At 39.0% G+C, this 24,600-nt stretch overlaps 1 protein-coding gene across 1 annotated transcript in view; it reads left to right on the plus strand.

Annotated features, from left to right (window-relative positions):
- Positions 1-14,989: 14,989 nt before the first annotated feature.
- The window catches only part of ACSS3 (acyl-CoA synthetase short chain family member 3), a 155,520-nt gene continuing 145,909 nt past the window's right edge, over positions 14,990-24,600 (plus strand). The window contains exon 1 of the mRNA XM_007088761.2: positions 14,990-15,724. Within this exon, the coding sequence (XP_007088823.2) occupies positions 15,411-15,724 (314 nt within the window). The 5' untranslated portion in view covers positions 14,990-15,410. The remainder of the gene's footprint in view (positions 15,725-24,600) is intronic.

The following is a 24,600-nucleotide window of genomic DNA, read 5'->3' on the forward strand; positions in this document are numbered from 1 at the left end:
CAGATACATCTTCAAATTGTGCACCTCAAATTTTATTAATTTACCTCTACAGAATGGATAAAGGCCACTTTTTTTTAATAAGTGGGGAGCTTACAGGTAAATTCAGAGTAGAATTTAAATAAAGAGTTGTGCTCTTTTAGGAAAGAGCCCAAATGTCCATTGATGGATGAATGGATAAAGATGTGATATATATATACAATGGAGTATTACTCAGCATTCAAAAAGAATGAAATCTTGCCATTTGCGACTACGTGGATAGAACTAGAAGGTATGATGCTAAGCAAAATTAGTCAGTCAGAGAAAGACAAATATCATATGATTTTGCTCATATGAGGACTTTAAGATACAAAACAGATGAACATAAGGGAAGGGAAGCAAAAATAGTATGAAAATAGGAAGGCAGACAAAACATAAAAGACTCTTAAATATAGAAAAACAGAGGATTGCTGGAGGGGTGGTGGGAGGGGGGATGGGCTAAATGGGCAAGGGGCATTAAAAGGAATCTACTACTGAAATCATTGTTGCACCATATGCTAACTAACTTGGATATAAATTAAAAAATAAATAAATTACATATAAAAAAAGTTCTGCTCTTTTAGTTCTTAATAAATCTGTTTTGATTGCATGATAATTGAATCATTATTATTTTTTAATGTTATTTTTTAAAAGCTATGTTCCATCTCCAAAAGAGAAATTTGAAGTGGGTTGAACCTTTCCTTTGCAAGCTTACCAATTATAATTTTTCTAACCTAAGCTGGCTAAGTTTATTTTTTGAGAAGTGAAGGAAAAGTATTACCTACAAAACCCAAGTCTCCTGAATTTAAATCTTGCACAAAATCTTGATCAAATTACCAAAAGTAAAACTGTGGCAGTTCAGTTAAACATTCACTTCATTCTCTATTTTGAATTCATTTAAATTTCTATTACAATAAATCACTTAAATGTTATTTTCTAATGCTATTTGTGGAGAAACAAGCCAACTTGAAGGTGAACACAACAAAAAAAAATTTGACCATCATTTGGTTATATACAATGCAACCAAATCCTTAGGATATATTTAATTTATGTTTCACTGTAAAAGCATTTGCTTTGCCATATGTAATTGTTTTGACTTCCATATAAACTTAAGAATTTTGTTACCTACCTTAATTACAACATAATTTTAACAGCTTGGACTTTTTAATCACCAAAAATGCATTTATGGTGTTGAGGTTCAAATTTATTTTCCCTCTACAGAGTCTGAGAACAGTGCTTCTGCACATAGATGTTCCTTGTAGTGCTATCAAAACCGATGGACATTATATATTTACACATCTGGTAGATAATAAAGAAGTACAGAGATGCAAAGTTAGTCACTTTTCTATTATTCCTTGTCTAATCCCAAAAGCATAAATGCTCATGTTTAAGGACATTTTGGTTTTTTTTAATCTAAATTTTTACTTCAAATATTGATTGGGGTCTAAGGGTTATTTATAACAATATTGTTCAAAGACAGAAATAAAGGTTTACTTTAGTTCCTGAAGCATCGAGTCCCAGGAAGGCAAAGTATAAAGGGGGCATCCACATAACTGAGCCTCTTTCTACCTCGGCTATACTTGTTTATACAAGGTGTGATTTTGTTTGTTTTTAATGGTTTTCCATTATAGAAAACTTATATGGAAAAAGCATGGTCTTGATAATATTGAGGAGGAGAATTTTTGAGGAAAGGGGTAAGAAATATCTTTAAAAAATTTTTTTATGTTTATTTATTTTTTGACAGAGGGAGAAAGACAGATGGTGAGCTGGGGAGGAGGGGAGAGAGAGGGAGACACAGAATCTGAGGTGGGCTCTAGGCTCTGAGCTGTCAGCACAGAGCCTGATGCGGGGCTCGAACCCACAAATGGTGAGATCATGACCTGAGCCAAAGTCAGATGCTTAACTGACTGAGCCACCCAGGTGCCCCGGGGGTAAGAAATATCTTAAAGTAAATGATCTTTTATCTAAAGTTGGTAGGTTAAGAACTTTCTTAAGCAGTCTGAATGTTCTGGACTTAGAATATCCATTGAATGTGCTCCAATTTGTAAAAAATAATGATCAGTTATGACACTGAATGAGCAAGGAATATGTGGCATTATCTGGCTGTGTTAAAATTGTATTTTTAAGGGCCTAATCCATTTAATCATTTTTAGTCTTAAGAAGCCCGGGATGGAGTTTGAGACGTTTGAGTTTTGGGGGTTCATTTGTTTTTTTGGAAGGGGAGGAGGAGATGTGGAGGGGGAAGTTTCCTTATAGCTCTCTAATATGGACCTGACAAGGGAGTTAAAAAGGCTGAGAATGACTGAAGAATTGAGTGCCTGTCTAACCAAAAGGTAAAAGTAGAATATAGAATCTAGGAGAAAGGACTTCCTGAACTTGAGTCAGGGTGGGACTGTATTGAAGCTCCATGATATGTGAACATTGTAAATAGAAGAGACAGTGTACTCTTCTCAAACCCAAGCCACCTCTACTTTTAGATACTTTGAAGACCTTTTGTCAGAGATGTAAATTCAGGAGCTAATGATTATGTTACCAGCTTAGGAGGGTCAGAACATCCCTTCGGTTTTTGAAATCCACCCAATGGCTCTCAACTGAATTGAAAACAAAATCTGAGCCTCTTTCCATAGTCTTCCTTCTTGATCTAGCTCCTCCTGTCTCTCATACTGCACCTCTCCATCTTTTGACATGCTCCAACTATGCTTGTTAACTTTCTGACTCCCATACTTGCCAGACTTGTTCCAACAATGGAAACCTTGCACTTGTTAGTCTCTGTCTCTCTAAAGTTCTCGTTCCCCAGATATTCATCATGGCAGTTCTTTCCTATAATTCAGGACTTAGTTTAAATATCACCTCCTAAGGGAAGTCACTCATGCACCCTTTACTTTGTTTTATTTTCACTACAGTTCACATCCTTATCGGTAATATTTATTTATTGTATTATAATGTGCTAGATTAGTATTTCCGATATTTGCCCACTAGAAACTAAATATCAAGAGATATAGCTAAAAGTGTCTTTCTTTTTGACCTCTGTTATCCATATATATGCCTGACATATAGTTGACATTGAATTGCTCTTTGCCAAAAGGCTACCTGAATGAATGAATATACATTGAAATAGCCATATTTCTAAGAGCATCGGAGGAGTTTAGGACCATGTGAAGGTCCAGGAAGCCATTCAGTATCTGGAAGATTTAGTGGAAGTCAGTCAAGGCATGATCATGACTGGCAGGCTGAATCTTTCATAAATAGAAATACACAAAAACAGACAATTCTGGGATCAAACACCAGAAGTAAAGCCCCAAGCCCTAGGAGGCTACTAAATGATTCCTAAATAGCACAGGTGCTTCTGTTAATAAGCTACTCCTTAAGTTAATGCATTTACATACTGCATTAACTCTTTTAGCATAGTAAACTTCAGTTTTCGTAGCTTCAGATTACTGTTGTTCATAAGTTAGCCCATTTCTCTTTGAGGATAGTAACCTTTTATCCTATTATTGTAGATCCAGTTTAATAAATTGTAGTGGCTGCAACATAAGATGCATGTATTAACTCTTGGAGTTCAACATTTAAACATCATGAAATATACTGAGGCACGATTATTCTTTCTTGGTTTGTACTGGATCCTAAGCTCTTTAACATGAACATTTTCCAAAAGATAAGTGTATTAATCAGGTAGTGTCCCCTAAAATTTGCAGACATGATCTATGAAAACACAGCTTTCGGTTATCCTTTGGCCAAAGATACGAGATGTTTATTGTAAAAACATATGAAATGTGAAGGTGAATTTTCACTTGAATAAGACATGAATGCAACAACGCAGAATCTGGGTTGAAAGAGAGCACATCAGTTCTCAATCTCTTACGTTCTGCAGTTCTCTCTCAAATGCCACCATCCTTGTAAACACATGTCCACCAACACAGACAACATCTCACTAAGTGGTTCATTCATTCGACAAACTTGTATTAAGAAGTATTTGCTGTGTGCAGGGACTGTGTAAGGTATGGGGACGCAGAGATTAAACTAAGATTATACAACACGTTCCTGCTGGGACTCTTAGTCTTCTAAGGGAGAATAGCTGGCAAAGGTAGTTACAGCAGTGTAATAAGTACTGTAAGTGCTATAACAAAGATGTAAACAAGGCAGAGAAAAGCAAGGGCTCATCTGCTTAATGTGATCAGGGAATGCATCCAGGAGATGAAGGTATTTGTACTAAATCCTAAAGAGGGAGTTTGAAGGGTTGCCAAAGTGAAGAAGGCACTGCAGCCAGAAGGAAGATTTGTGGAGATCAGAAGAAATAGCATTTTATAGGGAATTGCCAGAAGCCAGGTATGGAGAGGCCCAGGTGTGTACATACGGGAAAAGGTAATGTACACAAAGCATAGAAGAGCTATTTGGCAACACTGTTGACAGTTTAAAGAGTGGATACAATTCTTTCTTGTTCAAGACTTTAAAATCCTTGTTCTTTGCCCATGCTAATAACAATCACCATCATTATAACAAACCAAAGGTATCCAGTCTCCAAATGGTTCCCAATCATCTAGACTCTTGCTATGCACACCCTCGTGTAGTCTCCTCCCACTTTGCACTAGAGTTTGTGTGATCAGTGGCATAAAAGCAGTGACAAATTGCCTTTCTGAGATTGGATCATTGAAAGATTGTGGAGTGTGTCTTGGTTTCTTTCTGTCTGTCTCTCTCTCTGCCTCTCTCTCTCTCTCTCTCTCTCTCTCTCACACACACACACACACACACACACCCTTAAATCACTCATCTTGGGAAAGGCAGCTGCCATGCCCTCTAAACAGCTCAGTGAGCTGTAGCAGTTTTCTGCAAACAGCCACATGAGTGAACACAGTCCAGATTCTCCTGCCCTTTCAGATGACCATACTTCTTTAAAAAAACTTTTTTAATGTTTATTTATTTTTGAGACAGAGAGCAACGGAGCATGAACGGGGGAGGGTCAGAGAGTGAGGGAGACACAGAATCTGACACAGGCTCCAGGCTCTGAGCTGCCAGCACAGAGCCCAACACGAGGCTCGAACTCACGGACCTGGAGATCATGACCTGAGCTGAAGTCGGACACTTCACCGACTGAGCCACCCAGGTGCCCCTCAGATGACTTTACTTCTGACCAACAACCAGACCATAACCTTAATATAACCAGAACTACCTAGTTAAGCCATTCCAATTCCTGATCCATAAATCTCATATAAACATTTGCTGTTTCAAGCTGCTAAATTGGGATAATTTATTAGTTAGCAATAGATAAGAATGCACTACTCACCTCCAAATGCCCTCCGGGGAACAGTGTAAATAACAAATGAAAACCACAGATCTATGTGGAGGGCTTTAGACTTTTCACATTTAAGGTAAGGGAGTGATACAATTAAATTATGTTTTAGAATGACTATTTTTGCTTTGAACACAGAGTTTTCTGTTTGCTTCTCGGGTCCTTCGCTATTGCCTTTTCACCTAGCTCAAAAGGAGTAACAAACTTTAATGGAATTTGTTGACTTGTTTTCCTCCTGACTAGACTGGGAGCTACCTGAGAACATAAATGAATTATTGGTCATTATAAATCATTCTTTGCATTCCCAGAATCCTTCTGACCATGGTAAGAGGCAATCAGTAAATACTTGCTGATTCATTGAGTGATAGTAGGTAAATGAAACTGAAGACAGGAAGTTGGCTAGCAGGCTATTACATTAGCTCATTGGAAAAGTTTTGAAGAAAGAGATTTTAGGGGCACCTGGGTGGCTCAGTTGGTTAAGTGTCTTACTCTTAGTTTCAGGTCAGGTCATGATCTCACAGCTCACAAGATCGAGCCCTGTATTGGGCTCTGCACTGACAGCATGGAGTCTGCTTAGGATTCTCTCTCTCTCTCTCTCTCTCTCTCTCTCTCTGCCTCTACCCTGCTCATGCTTTCTCTCCCTCTTTCAAAATAAATAAACATTAAAGAGAAAAGAAATAAACTTTAGAGATGTTAAAGAAGAAGAAACAGAAATTAGTCATTTTACACACACAAGGATTTATAGTTAATTTTGCAGGTGTCATGAATTATCAAAAAGTCTAATTCTTTGTACTGCCTCCTGGTCTTGTCATAACTTTTAAGCAGAAATACCAGGAAGACTGCTCTATTCTATTCTGCTAGAATGTCTGGCATAGCCCAATAATATTAGCTGAAGTTTGTAGTTATAAAAACAACAATCGAAAAAAAAAAAGGACAAATAATAAAATTTAAAAAACCAATAACAGTTTTCTTGCTCTTTCAAATTGATGAGTTGGTTTATACTGAGCTGATACAAATATCAATAGGAATGAACAATAAAATGTTATAAAAATATAAACCCTATATCCACATAGAGTTATAAGTATATAGGCATAAAGAAATGAATTTTATATTCACATCAATGTATAGCAGTATCTGAATTAAAATTCCAAGTGTAAGCAAACAACAAAGACATGTTAATTGAGATAATTTTTTCAGAGAGAGAGAGAGAGAGAGCATGCACAAGCGGGGGAGAGAGACAGAAGGGGGAGAGAGAGAAAGAGAGAGGGAGGGAAAGAGAGAATCTTAAGCAGGCTCCACGCTTAGTACAGAGCCTAACATGGGGCTCAATGTGCGGCTCTGATCCCACGACCCTGGGATCATGACCTAAGCCAAAATCAAGAGTTGTATGCTCAACTGCCTGAGCCACCCAGGCGTCCCAATCAAAACACTTTTTATACACAAACATCTCCACTGAAAATTCTGAATACATTCTGGACCTTTTAATAAAATTTACAAAAATCTTTTTTTAAACATTTTTTTAAACGTTTATTCATTTTTGAAAGACAGAGAGTGAAGGAGGGCCAGAGAGAGAAGGAGATACAGAATCTGAAGCAGGCTCCAGGCTCTGAGCTGTCAGCCCAGAGCCCGATGTGGGACTTGAACTCACGAACTGAGCTGAAGTTGGACACTTAACCGACTGAGCCACCCAGGTGCCTCACAAAAATCTCTTTTAAAACAAATGTCTTAAGCAAGTCTTAAACATTTACTTGTTCAACACTAAATACAGATAGAAAGTTGTATCAACAAATAAAGCATAAAGGTACCACAAGATTCATCTAAGCATTCCATCATTCAGCATGATGGCTGAAAAAGGGTGCCCATATACCTCACGTGTACTTTATACTTTTTAGTTTTTTTACCTACACTGCTTCCAATAAATAAAGGAGACATCTGACTTCATGATCTATCTAAAGTAAGTCATTTATGTGTCCTTATATTTTTGTCGTCAATTAAAAAAAATTTTTTTACATTTATTTATTTTTGAGAAACAGAGTGAGACAAAGCGTGAGTGGGGGAGGGGCAGAGAGAGAAGGAGACACAGAATCTGAAGCAGGCTCCAGGCTTTGAGTAAGTGGTCAGCACAGAGCCTGTTGTGGGGCTTGAACCTGTGAACTGTGAGATCATGACCTGAACCGAAGTCGGAGGCTCAACCGACTGAGCCACCCTGGTGCCCCTTTGTCTTCAATTTTAAAACAGCACTTCAGTTGAGATACTTGCGTTTTTTTGGAAACCCCAAAATTACTGCTCACTTCCTGGTTATATAAGAATAGCTCTTGTTGTCATAAACTGGCTTTAAGTTTCTTTTGCTGGTTCAATTTCATATGCTCCCTCCACACGTTCACAGAAACATAAAAAATGGCAACCTAACGTAATGGTAGGTAATTACACTGTATGAAAAAAATATTAGTACAAAAATATTTCTTTTCCTTTCATCGTTTATTTGCTGACGCTAAGATAATTTCTTATGTATTCAAAGTCTTATTACAAATATATGGGCACCATAGAGTGATTTTAGTTGTGGAATATGAAACAGAAACAGGGCAATTTCTTAGCAATGATCTGTACAGAAGAATTAAAATGATCTCACAAGGATTTTGGTGATCTGAATTAAATATTAATGATTTGTATTGGGATTTCCATCACAACTTCATTATCTGATAAAGCATTTTTAAAGTTTTTATTTAGAGTCCAGTCAGTTAACATACAGTGTAATATTAGTTTCAGGTGTACAACATAGTGATTCAAAACTTCCATATATCACCTAGTGCTCATCACCACAGGTGCATTCCTTAATCCCCATCATCTATGTAACCCCCCATCCCCACCCCTCTGGTAACCATCAGTTTTTTCTCTATAGTTAAGAGGTTTTTCTTGGTTTGCCTCTTTCTCTTTTTCTTTTTGCTCTTTCGTTTTGTTTCTTGAATTCCACACATGAATGAGATCATATGGTATTTGTCTCTGACTGACTTATTTTACTCAGTATAATACTCTCTAGCTGCATTCATGTCATTGCAAAAGACAAGATTTCATTCTTTTTTTAAATTTTTTTTAACGTTCATTCATTCTTGAGAGACAGAGCATGAGCAGGGATGGGGCAGAGAGAGAGAGAGAGAGAGAGAGAGAGAGAGAGAGAGAGGAAGACACAGAATCCGAAGCAGGCTCCAGGCTCTGAGCTGTCAGCACAGAGCCCAAAGTGGGGCTCGAACCACAAACTGTGAGATCATGACCTGAGCCGAAGTCGGATGCTCAGCTGACTAAGCCACTCAGGTGCCCCGAGATTTCACTCTTTTTTATGACTAATATTCCTTTATACCTCTATACCACTTCTTTATCCATTTATCAATTGGTGGATGCTTGGGCTATTTCCATAATTTGGCTACTGTTGATAATGCTGCTATAAAAATCAGGGTGCACATACCCCTTCAAATCTGTATTTTTGTATCCTTTGGGTAAATACCTGGTAGTGTAATTGTTGGGTTGTAGGGTAGTTTTACTTTTAACTTTTTGAGGAACCTCCATACTGCTTTCGACAGTGGCTGCACCAATTTGCATTCCCACCAACAGTGCAAGAGGGTTCTCCTTTTTCCACATCCTTGCCAACAGCTATTGTTTCTTGTGTTAGTGATTTTGGCCATTCTGACAGGTGTGAAGTGGAATCTCATGGTAGTTTTGATTTGCAGTTCCCTGATAATCAGTGATGTTGAGCATCTTATGTGTCCGTTGGCCATCTGGATGTCTTCTTTGGAAAAATGTCTGTTCATGTCTTCTGCCCATTTTTAAATTGGATTATTCATTTTTGGGCATTGAGTTGTATCAGTTCTTTATATATTTTGGTCATTAACTCTTTATCAGATTTGTCATTTGCAAATATCTTCTCCCATTATGTAGGTTGTCTTTTAGTTTTGTTAATTGTTTCCTTTGCTGGGCAGAAATTTTTATTCTGACGTAGTCTCAATAATTTATTTTTGCTTTTGTTTTCCTTGCTTCAGGATATATATCTAGAGAAAAGTTGCTATGGCCAATGACAAAGAAGTTACTTTCTGTATTCTTTTCTAGAATTTTTATGGTTTCAGGTCTCACATTTAAATCTTTAATCCATTTTGAATTTATTTTTCATTTTGGTGTAAAAAAAGTGGTCCAGTTTCATCCTTTTGCACGTTGCTGTACAGTTTTCTCAACACCATTTGTTGAAGAGACTGTCTTTTTTCCATTGGTGAGGATGCAGAGAAAGGGGAACCCTCTTACTTTATTGGTGGGAAAGAAAACTGGTGCAGCCACTGTGGAAAACAGTATGGAGATTCCTCAAAAAGTTAAAAATAGAACTAACCAACAACCCAGAAATTGCACTACTAGGTATTTATTCAAAGGATACAAAAATAATGATTTGAAGGGGCATATGTACCCTGATGTTTAGAATAGCATTATCAACAATAGCCAAACTATGGAAAGAGCCCAAATGTTCACCTACTGATGAATGGATAATGAAGATATGGGTTATGTGTGTGTATGTATGTGTATATGTATATACATATATATATATATTTATATATATGTATATACATATATATGTATATATATGTTTATAAATATATATATGTATATACATATATATGTATATGTATACATATGTATATATGTATACATATACATATATATGTATATACATATGTATATTTATATACATATATATACATACACACACACACATACACATACACATGCAATGGAATATTACTTAGTCATAAAAAAGAAATAAAATCTTGCATTTGTAACAACAAATGGATGGAGCTAGAGTGTATTATTCCAAGTGAAACAAGTCAGTCAAAGACAAATACCATATAATGTCACTCATATGTCTAATTTAAGAAAGAAAACAGATGAACATATGGCAAGGGAAGAAAAGAAAGAGGGAAGCAAACCATAAGAGACTCTTAACTATAGAGAACAAACTGAGAGTTGGGAGAGGGAGGTGGTTGGGTGATGGGCTAAATGGGTTATTGGTATTAAGGAGGGCATTTGTTATGATGAGCACTGGGTATTGTATGTAAGAATCATTAAATTCTACTCCTGAAACCAAAAAAAAAAAAAAAGAGTTAGGTATAAATAAAACCCAGAATACATAAGGAATTGATACAACTCAATACCCTTCAAGTGGTCCAATATAAAAATGGGTAAAAGACATGAACAGACATTTCTCCAAAGAAGACATCCAGATGGCCAACAGACACATGAAACAACCCAACATCACTCATCATCAGGGAAATGAAACCCAAACCACAATGACATATCACCTCATACCTTTCAGAATGGTTAAAATAAAAAACACAAAACAATAAGTATTGGGGAGGATATGGAGAAAAAGGAATCCTCATGGACTGTTGGTGGGAATACAAATGGATGCGAGCATTGTGGAAAACAGTATGGAGTTTCCTCAAAAAATTAAAAATAGAACTACCCTAAAATCTAGTAATCACACTACTGGGTATTTACCTTAAGAATACAAAAACACTAATTTGAAGGGATAAATGCACCCCTACGTTTATTGCAGCATTATTTATAATATCCAAACAATGGAAGCAGCCCAAGGGTCCAGTGATAGATAAATGGGTAAAGAAAATGTGGTATATATATACAATGGCATGTTATTCAGTCATCAAAAAGAATGAAATCTTGCCATTTGCAGCAACATGAATAGAGATAGAGAGTATAATGCTGAGCAAAATATGTTACTCAGAGAAAAACAAATACCATTACCATATGATCTCACTGATATATGGAATTTAAGAAACAAAATAAATGAGCAAGGGAAAAAAAGAGAGAGAGAAATCAAGAAACACACTTCTAACTATAGAGAACAAACTGATAGTTACCAGAGGGGAGGTGGGGAGAGGATGAGGGAAATAGGGGATGGGGATTAAAGAGTACACTTATCATAATGATAAATAAATGAAAAATATATACACAATTTATTGACACACAAGAAAATAAATATTTTGTATTAAAAAGCTGGAGGTTTAGAGGTATAACCATTGCAAAGGTTGTGATTAACCTGTCCCCAAATTAGTTAAATATACAGTTTTATTTTTTGAAGCAGTACAGAATGTACATGCATGTTTGTTTGCTTGCTTGTTTATATTTTAGAGACAGCAAGAGAGAGTGGGACAGAGGAGTGGAAGGAGAGAGAGAAACGTTCATATGCAGGCTCCATGCTCAGCACAGAGCCTGCATGATGCGGGGCTCAATCTTGGGACCCTGGGATCATGACCTGAGTTGAAATCAAGAGTCTGATGCTCATTCGACTGAACCACCCAGATATCCCCATGCTTTTTTTTAATTTAAATTTAAATTTTTAGTTATTATTTTTTTTAATAATTATATTTGAGAGGGAGAGAAAGACAGAGACAGAGTGCAAGTGGGGGAGGGGCAGAGAGAGGGAGACACAGAATCCAAGGCAGGCTCCAGGCTCTGAGCTGGCAGCACAGAGCCCAACATAGGACTCGAACGCACAAACATGTGAGATCATGACCTGAGCCGAAGTTGGATGCTTAATTGACTGCCCCCATGCACGTTTAAATTAAAATAAGTTCTTTCATAATTTTCTGATTGTAAATTTTTAGGTATGTTGATGAAGCTGGAGGCTTTTGCGGTTGACCTTTAAGGTTGGTTGGTTGTTTATAGGCTTGGCTGCTGTCCTAAATTGGCTTGTTTTGCTACTGACCTGATGCTAATCAATGTACACATATTTAAATCTTGCAACAATCCTGTTAAATAAGGATTGTGAGCCTCAGAATACAGATACTGATATTACAGTGTAAGAGAGTAAATAATTTTCCAAATTTCACCAGCACTAGGATCCAAAATGAGACTCAGTGGTTAATGATCTTAAGCTTAGTGGCCAGTCAACAGGCTTTGAGTGGCTTAATTTAAAGGCCAGTGTGTACCCTCTGACTCTGGTCTGCATTTGGCATTATTTTGCACTTCCATATTGAGCTCCAATAAAAATTTCTAGTCTCATTGCTCACTCGTGTTCTACTTATACACTATGCTCTTTGCCTTTGCTGGACTGTATCTTCACTCATGCTCTTCCTGTGGCCTGAACTGGAACTTACATTAACAATCTATTTTTTTTTCAAGAATTTTTCTTTCTTTTTCTTTCTTTCTTTCTTTCTTTCTTTCTTTCTTTCTTTCTTTCTTTCTTTCTTTCTTTCTTTCTTTCTTTTTTGTTCGTTCTTTCTTCCTTCCTTCCTTTCTTCCTTTCTCTCTCTTTTCTTTCCTCTCTCCCTCCTTTCTTTCTTTTTCTTTCTCTTTCCCTTTCTTTTTTCTTTCTTTCTCTTTCCTTCTTCCTTCCTTTCTTTCTTCCTTTCTCTCTCTTTCCTCTCTCCTTTCTTTCTTTCTTTCTTTCTTTCTTTCTTTCTTTCTTTCTCTCTCAGAGAGCATGTGCATTTGTGTGGGGGAGGGGTAGAGGAAGAGGGAGAGAGAGGATCTTAAGCAGGCTCCATGCCCAGCTCTAAGTTCCACATGGGGCTTGATCTCATGACTGTGAGATCATGACCTGATCTGACATCAAGAGTTGGATGGCTCAACCAACTAAGCCATCCAAGGGACCCAGTAATCTATTTTGTACAATTACTTAAAATAAGACCATGTATTGCCAGGTCCAGAGAAAATGGTTTCACCCAGCAATGTGATAGTCTTTGTCTCACACAATGTTTCAATTAATGTTTTTGTTTTTAAGCCCTAAACCTTCATTCTGAACCTTCAGAGGAAATCCGGGCCTTGAAATCCTGAGGCATTCCAAGTTTCTGAAGAGAAAATCCCTTTCTCCAACAAAAGCAGTTAAATTCAAGACCCTCTTCACCTTTAAGTGACCCTGTAATTCTCATTTGGTTATTTTCTCCTATTCTTTGCCCTTGTAGGTTTTTACCACCACTACTACTGCCCCTCTTAGATTCTCTTTCAGTGGGGTTTGTAGGAGAGGAATGGATGTGGATACTCAATCTGTCATATTTTATTGGAGGTCTAAAATCTTCCCCTTCCTTCCTTCCTTCCCTCCTTGTCTCCTTCTGTTTCTGTCTCTTTCTAAATAGGAAGATTATCACCTTAGTGCAAAAATTATAGATTTCAGAGTCAAATTCCCTACCTTGTTCCAGTCATGACACACAGAGAAAATGATACTATTTGTAGAGTATTCTGGGGTAAGGAACAGAAGTGGAGCAAACCGACTCAGAGAGCCCTCCAGTTTGAGGCCATGGTGATCAGTGTCAAGGGCGTTCAGGCCCTGAAATGTGCAGGGGCTGCCAAACTCTGAGCGTCAACAAGGTCTGAATCCTATTTTGCTTGCCCTCAAGCAAGTTAATTTATCTCTAATCTCCATTTGTAAACATGGGGATAATAGTTCCAACTTCTTAGCACTTCTTTGAGAATCATAGGCACTAACATATTTGAAAGGGGAGCACCACACACATACATAGTAGGTGCCAATAACGTCTGCTTCCCTCCTTCAAATCTCCCCCAACAAACCATATCTTGCCGGGTAGGTGCTCACCCATTTCTTAAGCAAATAAGGGAACTGCACATCATTGTAATACAATAGGGGATAATTTGGAGTTAAGGGATCTTGTATACCAGGGAGCAGCATTAAGCAACTGGGCAGATGAAAGGAAGAGACTAGGAAGTGAAATGGCTTTATCTCTGAGTTCAAGTGGTAGTGAGTGACTCTTAGCATTGGAAATCATTTGATGCGAAGCCTTTGGAAGGAATAAAGTAGGCTGCAGGTGTCAGGGGAAAGTCTAGTGCCTTGTTTCTCAGTTGAAAGGGAATAACTGAAGTGGTTATTTAACTTTTCTAAGTTCTGCATTACATTTATCTCTGTTCTGTTTAGCCTTTATCTCCGGATTATTCTGTTGCTACAGAGTAAACTGGCAACAGCTTCTCAAGTTTACTATCCTTCCCAGGGGCAGGGGACATTCCGCTATTTCTCACCTCTGATTTGGGGATACACAATTTTACAAATAAAATGGCAAATGCTAAGGCAAACAAGATCGCATCCGAATTTCACTAGGGTGTAAAAAACAGCGAAAGCGCTTTTAGAATGTTAAACCCAGATAATAATTTATAGGGCCTTTGTGTTTTCATTTTCCCCAGCTTCCTCTTTCTCCCTTTTGTTTGATTCACGTCTTTACCTAGCTCCTCCTTTTGGCTTTCTTGTTTTCTCATCAAAAAAAAAAAAAAAAAAAAAAAAAAAAAGAATAAATAAATAAATAAATAAATAAATAAATAAATAAAAGGACACAGAAACTCGAAGGACGCAAATTGGAAGGGAAGAGATGCAACAAGTCGGTTCTGTTTTCAGCTCCTACAACTGTGGGGGAGTCGGGCAGCAGGTGAATCCGAGTTCAAGCGGCCTGTCAATCACTCTCACGAAGCACTACTCAATTCTTTGCAACCTTTCTCCACTCCTCCTACCCTCTCAGCTGTGATGAAATCCTGGAGCAGTCCTTGCCCTGGAGCCGCTTGTGCTTTTAATATCCCGGGGCTGGGCCGAGTTTAAAAAATAAACAAACACCGCAAACGGTGCAGGGGCCTTGCCGCAAAGCCCACGACGGTGGGTTTCCGCCGCAGGCCAGAGGCGGTGCGCTTCCACCAGCGCGCAGTCCAAAGAGGAAGCCCGAGAAGCTGCGCGCGACTTGTTTGTTTGAAAACTGAGTTGGGCGCGTCGGCCTCTTCCGAGGGCCGCTGGAGGGTCTGCAGCGTTTCCCGGGGGAGCCGCGGGGTCGGGAATGCACCGAACGGCTGGATTCCTCACTCTGTGGCCCCCCACCCCTCACCCCCGAGCCCCAACACTCCAGCCTGTTGCTTCGTCCCCACCCCCTCCGCTCCAGGTCGGCTTTTCCCGGCAACTCCAGTGTGACTTCCAAACTCCTGGGCCCCAGGCTCACCTCGGGATCTGCCTCCGCCTCCCGCCTGCTCCCCGAGGGCCTCAGGAAGTCGCCAGAGCCCTAGTCTTCGCCCGAGAAGTGCACTCCGGACCGCGGGCAGCGCTGCCGGCGGGGGCCAGCCCGCGGCGATGAAGCCGTCCTGGCTGCAGTGTCGCAAAGTCACCGGTGCCGGGGGACTCGGGGGGCCCCTGCCCGGGTCCTCGCCGGCCCGGGGCGCGGGCACTGCCCGCAGGGCTTACTTGGCCCCCGGCCCGCGGGGCGCGCTCGGGGGTCGGGGCTGCCGAGCGCTGTCGTCGGCCGGCGGTGGCGGCGAGTACAAGACCCACTTCGCGGCCTCGGTGGCCGACCCCGAGAGGTTCTGGGGCAAAGCCGCCGAGCAGATCAGCTGGTACAAGCCCTGGACCAAAACGCTGGAGAACAGATACCCGCCTTCCACCAGTTGGTGAGTGCTTCCTTCGCCTAGCCAGAACTCTCACGACTTTTGAGCGACAGGGCTTATCGTTCCTTTCTCTGGGAATCCGGCCTTGTGTCAGGACAGGAAATCAAGAGCGGAGACGTGTTCAGATCTTTTCATTCGAATCTCATTTAGTTCCAGAGTCAACTCTCCTCCCTTCTCTTGAGGAATTCGCTTACCCGTTATGAGCTGAGCTTCCTATAGACCAGAGATTTACCAATATGGCAGGACTCCACTTGGCATTGGAGATGTTCCACGGTCAAAAACAAGGGTCTGTCTCCACGGACAGCACTGTCTAGTGTAGGAGACAACCACGGAAACAAATAGGGAAGTACTGTCAAGTGCCCTATACTGCAGGGAGGAAGAGATTTGAGGAAAGACTTCAATAAAATCACACCTAAGTAGGGTCTGGAAGTATGGTTGTATCTTCTCAAGGTCGGCAAAGATCTAATTATTAAGACCAGGAGGTGGCTGAAATTTGGCTGGTAACCGTGGTTGCAAATAATTGTGTTGACTGGAGAGGTGGGGGAGTGGGCTGGCTGGTGAGTCAAGGGTTGGGAGGGGAAGGGATTTCTGTGTGTTGACCAGTAGATTGGGTTAGATCCATAGCCCTGTCGTGTATAGGGAGCTGTGATATGAGGTTCTCCAAAATTATGCACAGATAGCCAGGTAGTGCTGGAAATCATGGTAGGAATACAATTTTTTTTTCTGCAGTTGCAATTATAAGTAGTTATACACATCAGTTTTGCATTACAACAAAACAGATACATTGTAGAATAAATGCCAGACTTGCCGGAATGGTGAGGCACACAGCTATGAGAGTTCAGAGTTCTGGGTGTTCTTTAGGCTATGTGCCTAATCCTAAAAACGTGGTTGCTCTCATCTTCCAGCCATTAGGGAGAGTTGTTTCTTGTAAAAGTTTGAGAAACACTACAGTGGACTTTCCCAAATTTCCAAATTCCCAGCAGTGAGTTGGGGGAATGACACAATCAGGTTTGCATTTGACAAATGTCTCCTTGTTGAGAGCAAGGGAGATGGAATGGAGAAAGGCCAAGCCAATAAGAGTCTGTTCTATATTGTCACTATGCCGGGTTCTCTCTTCAATGTTTGGAATATTTATGTTGTTTTCCTTTAGAATCTGAACACATGTTCTCTTCTAGTTCAGTTGTTTCAGTGGTGTTTGACTAACCCTTTTTAACAGGGCCAACAGTGATTCAAGCACTGTGTGTATGCCCATGAGTAATATAAGACCCCTGCTTTTTGGGAGTCATGGTGACTAACCGCATGGTCTGTGGAGCTAGAATACTGGGTTTGAGCTCTAGCTCTCCCAGTTACTGGCGGTGTGTTCACAGCCAAGTTATTTAATCTCTGCTTCCATTTCTTTATATATAAATGTGGAAATAGTATGAGGATTAAATGGGTAAAGATTTAAGACCCAAGACCATGTCTTGGATGAAATAGACCTTATAAATGTTGGAGGAAGAGTAGCTAGCTATCTTTGCACTCTTAAACCACAATTATTTTAGGAGCAGAAAACCCTCTTTGTGTTTCTCAGATCAAAACAGAAATTAAATAACTTTCCTAAGAGTGTGTTCTCAAAGGTCTGTGTCTGCATATCTGTCCTAAGGTGTGGTACTGAAATTATTTATGTGACCCTCCCCTCCCCTTAAAACCATGTGCAGAGAAGTTAGTTTTTCCAAGTAAAAACCAATGGGGGCCAGATGTAAGGCAGTGACAGTGGCAATGAAAGGGAAAGGACAGATTGTTAGAGGGTTTGGTTGGGGTTAGCAAGGGCCTAGGTGAGTGCAGAGAATGCAGAAATCAAAAGTTCATCAAGTAGACATTTTAGACCTGGAGGTTTTCTTTCTGTTTTTTTCTTCTTCTTAATCTCTAATTCCTCGCCTAAATTTTCTAAAATTGTGTGCATAAAATGTTTTTAATGAGAATTTTTGCCAAAAGGTCTTTGTATTTTTAAAACTTCAGTACATTGTAGATCACTGACATTTGATAATACTGTAGCTGAACTCTTCATCTTTGAGCTCTTGGAATTGGAATCGCATGGCCAAACCTGTTTACAGCAGCCCAAAAGATCAAAGTGAATAAAGATAAGTCTTTGGCTTTGTATTTATTTCAGAAGAGTGATTCGATCTTACTAAAAATTTTGGTTGGCAGAGCAGATTTGGGCAGGGAAATTGAGGTGGAAGATCACATATCTAATCTTAAACTTCATCAATAAGACTTTTCAGTTTCAAGTAGAATCCATTACTGTGTTGGACACTTATTTGCAGACACTCCTCATTGGTTAACAGTTTTCTATAAAGCTAAATTCAAGGGCAGGATGAAATGTCTCTCTCTCTCTTTTTTTTTATCTTTATATCCCTAGGGTCTAGGGCAGAGCTGACATATGAGTTTAAAAAATTATAGTAAAGTAACAGAATGCATAGATTTGCTGATTTTTGCTACTATATGTCTTTGGGAGGTAGTAAGAGGATATAGGCACAATTTGATGTGAAAGAGATTTGCTTATTTTCTTCGAAGCTGGGGTCTTGGAAATGTGGATGTGGGTAGCCAAATCTTTAAGAAAACTGAGGAGTTCATTGGGTGCTGTAGCTAACTTCTAGATGGAGCTGACATACAGGGAGTCAAGATCTCTGATGCCCTTTGGCTTCTCTTTTTTCATTATAATCTTGTCTGTTTGTTTTTCATGAAAGTAAACTCCGCTCAGAATCTGCAGCCTATCAGAAGCTCCAACATATAAATAGTAATGCATATTAGCTTTCACAGTGGCATAAACTACCCAATGGTAATTTACATATGCAGGAGTATAAACATGGGATAGAAATCTCTTTTTTTTGTCAAGTTAGCCAACATACAGTGTAGTCGTGGCTTCAGGAGTAGATTCCCATAATTCATCACTTACATATAATACCAAGTGCCCATCCCAACAAGTACCCTCCTCAATGCCCATCACCCATTGTCCCCATCCCCCACCGAACCTGCATGCCCATCAACCCTCAGTTTGTTGTCTGAATTTAAGAGTCTCTTATGGTTTGCCTCCCTCTCTGTTTGTATCTTATTTTTCCTTTCTTCCCCCATGGTCTTCTGTTAAGTTTCTCAAATTCCAAATATGAGTGAAAACATATGATATCTGTCTTTCTCTGACAGACTTATTTCACTTAGCATAATACCCTCCAGTTTCTTCCACATTGTTGCAAATGGCAGATTTCATTCTTTCTCATTGCTGAGTAGTATTCCATTGTATGTATAAACCACATCTTCTTTATCCATTCATCAGTTGATGGACATTTGGGCTCTTTCCATAATTTGACTATTGTTGGTAGCACTGTTATAAACATTTGGGTATGCGTGTCCCTACAAATCAGCACTCCCATATCCTTTGGATAAATTCCTAGTAGTGCTATTGCTGGGTCACAGGGTAATTCTATTTTTAATTTTTTTAAGGAACCTCCACACTGTTTTCCAGAGCAGCCATACCAGTTTGCATTCCCACCAACAGTGTAAAAGTGTTCCTGTTTCTCCACATCCTTGCCAACATCTGTTGTTTCCTGAATTGTTAATTTTAGCCACTCTTACCAGTGTGAGGTAGTATCTCAATGTGGTTTTGATTTGTATTTCAACATGGGATAGAAATCATTAAGGGTGATAGACTGAAGGAACTTTTCACTGAAGTCAATAGCCCTGTAAAATATATTTCTTAAAAAAAATTTTTTTTAATGTTTATTTTTGAAAGAGAGAGAGAGAAAGAGAGAGAGAGAGTGTTGGGGAGGGGCAGGGAGAGACGGAGGCACAGATTCCAAAGAGCCTGATGTGGGGCTTGGACCCGTGAGCCATGAGATCATGACCTGACCTGAAATCGGATGCTCAACTGACTGAACCACCCAGATGCCCCAATACACTTCTGGTACTGTAATCTCTACAATCTTTGGAAAATAAATCCCAGGTATATGTAGGTGCTTTAGGAAGTTGTGAAGAACCACCTTTTTCTCAGTTTGGTGGTCAATTCACATTGTTGACACCTGGTTTCTGCGGTGATGAAATATCTATTTCAGAGACTTTAGTGGAAAACTATAGCCAAAGGGGAAGCAATTAGAATTCCTAGTAGTTTCTCTAATCCTGGAACAACAAAATGGATGTTTGGTTAGTTTCTCCTCACGAATTAGGATTCCTGCTGCCTATCCTGAAGTTGAAATCGAGCTGCCACCCTGTGATATAAAGATTAGGCAATCTACTTTTGCATTACACATTGTGGTTGACTCTTCTGTCTAGTTCATCAATTTATTCCTTTCTATGGAAGCATTACAATCCCATTTTTGTTTATTTTTATTTAAACAATGTTCCATGATAAGACTCTCATATACTATTTGATTTAGAATTTAATATTTATTAACAGTGACTATAAGCTGAAAAGGAAAGACTCCAACTTAATGCAGATTATTAGAAAATGGTTTCAGGTTGGTTAACATTTCTATAATGGAGTATAGTTTTTTCAACATGCAAGATCTCACTTACTAGCTATGAGATAAAGGTTGTTTAATCCCTCCAAGTCTTAAAATGGTTCATAGAGTTAAAGATATCAATCATTAACTTACTGTGTGGATAAGACAGAGAAAATTGTGGAAAAGGTAGTGAAGAAACTCACCACATAGTAGCAGGGGGGATGTACATTGACTAAACTATCACAGAGCTATTTATTTAGAATTGCAGTACATACTATTCAGTACAATGGTTAGTGGTGGATTTAACATAGTCTTCTCTAGAAGGATCATGGGAGGAGTCTTGAGGAAATGATATTTAAACTGAGATTCCAATGAGTAGAGATTAGACATGAGAAGTGGGGAGGAACATTCCAGGCAAAGAACACAGTATATGCAAAGGCCATGAAGTATGCAGTGGCTCAGTAGATTGTAGAAACTGAAAGAAGACTACTGTGGCCGGGGCTTAAGGAATGATGGGGAAATTATCAAGAAATGGAAGAAAATAGCCATATGGTGAATGGCCTTGTGAGTCATGTTACAGATTTTTTTATTTTTTTCCCGGTACATAATAAATCATATAATGCATGACCAAAACATGAATTTCCTACTCTTATTTCTGCACTGGAAAAAAATAGTTATGAGTTCAACTCCAGTTCTGCCACTTACCTTGGGCCAGCTTCAATACCCTTATTTGTAAAATGGGAATGATTGTAGTATCAATTTTTTGGGATTATATGGGGTGGAGAGGGGCTTGTAAAGTGTCTGAGACTGTGCCTGACACACAATACTAGGTATGAATGTCTTTGGATTTGGGCAAGATATTCCCATAAGCTAATGTGGTCTAGGAGGTTTTCAGAGAAATGATAGCGTTTGAAAATAGGACTTAGGAAAAAACTTTTTGTGTGTGGGAAACAAACATGACAGGCACAGAGGTTAGAAAGAATCAAGTGTGCTTAGAGAATAATGTAGTAGAGCAGTTGGCTTGTAGAGGTTATTTTGGATTGTCCCCTTTATCCCCCTTATACATTCCAAGATCCACAGTGGATGCCTGAAACCATGGATAGAACTGAACACTTATATACTGTTTTTTCCTATGCATGCATACCTATCATAAAATTTAATTTATAAATTAGGCTCAGTAAGAGATTAACAGCAACTAATAAAATAGAATTATAACAATAGCCTGTAATAAACATTATGTGAAAGTGGTCTCTCTCTCTCAAAGTATCTTATTGTACTGTACTCACCTTTCCTCTTGTGATGATGTGAGATGATAAAATGCCTACAGAATGAGATCAAGTGCAATGAATGACATAGGCACTGTGAGATCACATTAGGCCTGAGATTGACCTCAGGTAACTGAAACACCAGAAAGTGAAACCACAATTGGGCAGGGAAGGCGGGGCACTACTGACCTCGGATTCAGAAGGTAGTTTCAGGATGGTTTTAAAAATCTTGGAATAATAAGAAAAAGGGATTTGCATTTATGTCTTAGGCTACAAATCACAATCTGACTGTAAACCTGAAGGTAGGTTTTGTTTGCCCCAGGTGCTGAGTTTTTGTTTATTTAGGTAGTTCTCAGTATTTAAACATTGGAAGATTTTATTTAAAATCTACATTTCTATTAACAATTCAAGTTTTGGTCTTCTTTTGGAAAAAAAAAAGCGGAATATCCATCTGCAGTGGGCAACACTTGGCCGGAACTGAGTAGCCCCTATGGAAGGCTAAATGAGACATCATGACTTCCTGGCAGCGGGATTCAGGGAAGGAAGGCATTTATGGTAACTGCAAGAATTTGAGTCAGATGTCCAACTGGAGCAACTGATTGTGAAGTGAAAGTTAATGGGTTTAAAACTGGGTGGAGCTTATGTAGAATTATAGATTTAACTATAAGTTAAAAAGATGTGAGAGTTAAAGCCTGTGAATGTTGAGTGGAGAGTGGGGTGGAGGGGGAGAGAGGGAGAGGCAGAGCAAAATACTAAGAAGTGAACTTAGGAGACAAGTAGAAGAAAGAAAAAAAATACCCCGTAAGAATGGATGAGACTTAATCAAAGAAGTAAAAGGAAGAGCAGGATATTTTAGTGTCATGGAGCATGAGGGAGAGAAGAGATAAAAATAGGGGAAGTCAGTAGAGGTCAAGGGCTCTGGAGATGTTTTGAGGCTATTGAGGATTGAACAGGCAGTTTTGATTCAGAAACCCTCAGTGACTTTTCATAATGTGGTATCAATGTAGAGATGGAGGCCAAGGCGAGAATAGTGCGTTACAGAGTGAACCGATGGCGGAGGGGTTAGAGACCGGTACGGAGACCAGATGACTGTGTGTGGAGGTACCTGGGTTATGTAACTTTCCTCGCCATCTTTACTTTTCCTTCCTCCCCTTTTAGGAGAAACTTCTGACTAATGGCAGAAGTGATGAAATCTGTGACATAGGAATGAAGGGAATTTTGCTTATTCTGAAACCCATTCCTCATCAGCAGCTCTCCCTGTTTTTTGCAAGTTGAACTTTGTGTGGTTTCTTATCTTTTTTGTTTGTTTAGATACTAGAAGTTCATGGAAGAAACCCAATGGAAAAGCCTAAATGTTGAAATAAAGAGCTACTCAGGCAATCTGTATGTTCTTGATATATACTGGAACAATTCTATTAAGTTAGATATCCCACATTTGATTGTGAGTTTGACAGGGAAGATACGGAGACAGTTGAAAAGGGGTGAAATAATTAAAATTTGTTGATTTGTTAAGTTATTCTGGGGTTATTAGGCATCATGTAAGTAACTGGTTCAGAGGGAACAAACGTTTTTTTATTCTTGTATTTGCAACTTTTCTGAGTTTGACTGTGTTTCAAAGGAAAACAAATAAGCAAAATATAATGTGGATTTTTATGTAACCGGGAGGTAATTTAATTTCGCTACTGAATCTTAGTACTTTGGCAGTCAACTGGTTAGCCACATTAAACTGTTTGGGAATTTTTTTTAAACTTATTAAGAGTCTGTGACGTTTCCTTCATATTTATCAGATTTTATTAAAATGATATTTAATTCTGGTTTGAAGGTGAGAGGTTTACCTAAAAATGAAAAATCAGTCCCCTTTTGACAAACTCTAAATGAAATGAATTTATTCATAATATTGTGCACAGTACAGGCATATTTAAAATTTAAATTATCATTTTTTTTATAAATACAAAAAATATTTTAAGAAGGTACATGGTCAGCATGAAAAATTGCCTGCTGGAAATATAGTCCTGCAGAGTAACCTCATCAAGAAAGACCAATTTTAAAAGATGGGCCTTATTTTATATTCTGAAGGTCAGCAGCTTGAGGCTGTGCCATATCTAATTTTCTCAGTCCTCATGCTGCCGAGCCTTCAGGGCAGAAAGAAGTGAACTACAGGAACGCTGCAATTACATAAGCAAGGATGGATTGCCTCACAAATGGCACAATCAATGAACAATGGAAATTCAATCGGCTGTGACCCGATCAAGTACCAGGTGTAGGGGAAAATCCAAAGGCTTAGCACCTCCTGGAAGGTGGCTTAGTCTTCCTTTGTTCATGCCATATACTATTAGTTGAGGGGAAGAAATCCAGTGGTCGAAGTTATTTGCTTCTGCTGTTACCTCCGCTGCTGCTGCTGCTGCTTCTGCTGCTTTTTAAAAAGAATTCCAGTTTGATAAGCAACAAGCAGCAACTCATTGCTTTCCATTGTGGTGTGACATTTGCAAGAGAAATATGTAGGAGGCTAATGAATCTTTGTGACAATATATATGAATCTAAGAACCTCTTTAAATTGTAGTTTTAGAAGCACATCTGAATGTGGAACTCAAATCTTTTAGCTAAACCATGTGGATAGAGAATTTATTATGACAGATTCTGTGTGCTTGTGCTAGTATTGGGGCCAAATGAGGTAAAGGACAGTGCATGGAAAGGAGAGGCATTCATCTTATGATATCTAGGAAAACTGAAGTTTAAGAATTTTAACTTGGAGGGGCACCAGGGTGGCTCAGTCAGGTAAGCCTCTGACTCCTGATTTCCACTCAGATCATGATCTTGTGGTTCGTGAGTTTGAGTCTTGCATCAGGCTCTGCACTCTCAGTGTGGAGCCCACTTGGAATTCTCTCTCCCTCTCTCTCTGCCCTTCTTCCACTCACTTGCTCTCTCTCAAAAATAAATAAATATACTTAAAAAAAAGAATTTTGAGTTTGAAATAGTCCAGTTAAAAGTCCTAGAATAGCTAATAACAACAACAACAATAATAATAATAATAAAAAGAAGCAGCACTTTCAGATTCTAAGCTAGAGAGCAGTAGAATTTAGTTTATGAATTTTAGGTAAATAGTGAATTTTACTGATTTAAAATATAAATTTTTCTAAGTGGA

This window comes from Panthera tigris, chromosome B4 (genome assembly GCF_018350195.1).
Source record: "Panthera tigris isolate Pti1 chromosome B4, P.tigris_Pti1_mat1.1, whole genome shotgun sequence".
NCBI lineage: Eukaryota > Metazoa > Chordata > Mammalia > Carnivora > Felidae > Panthera > Panthera tigris.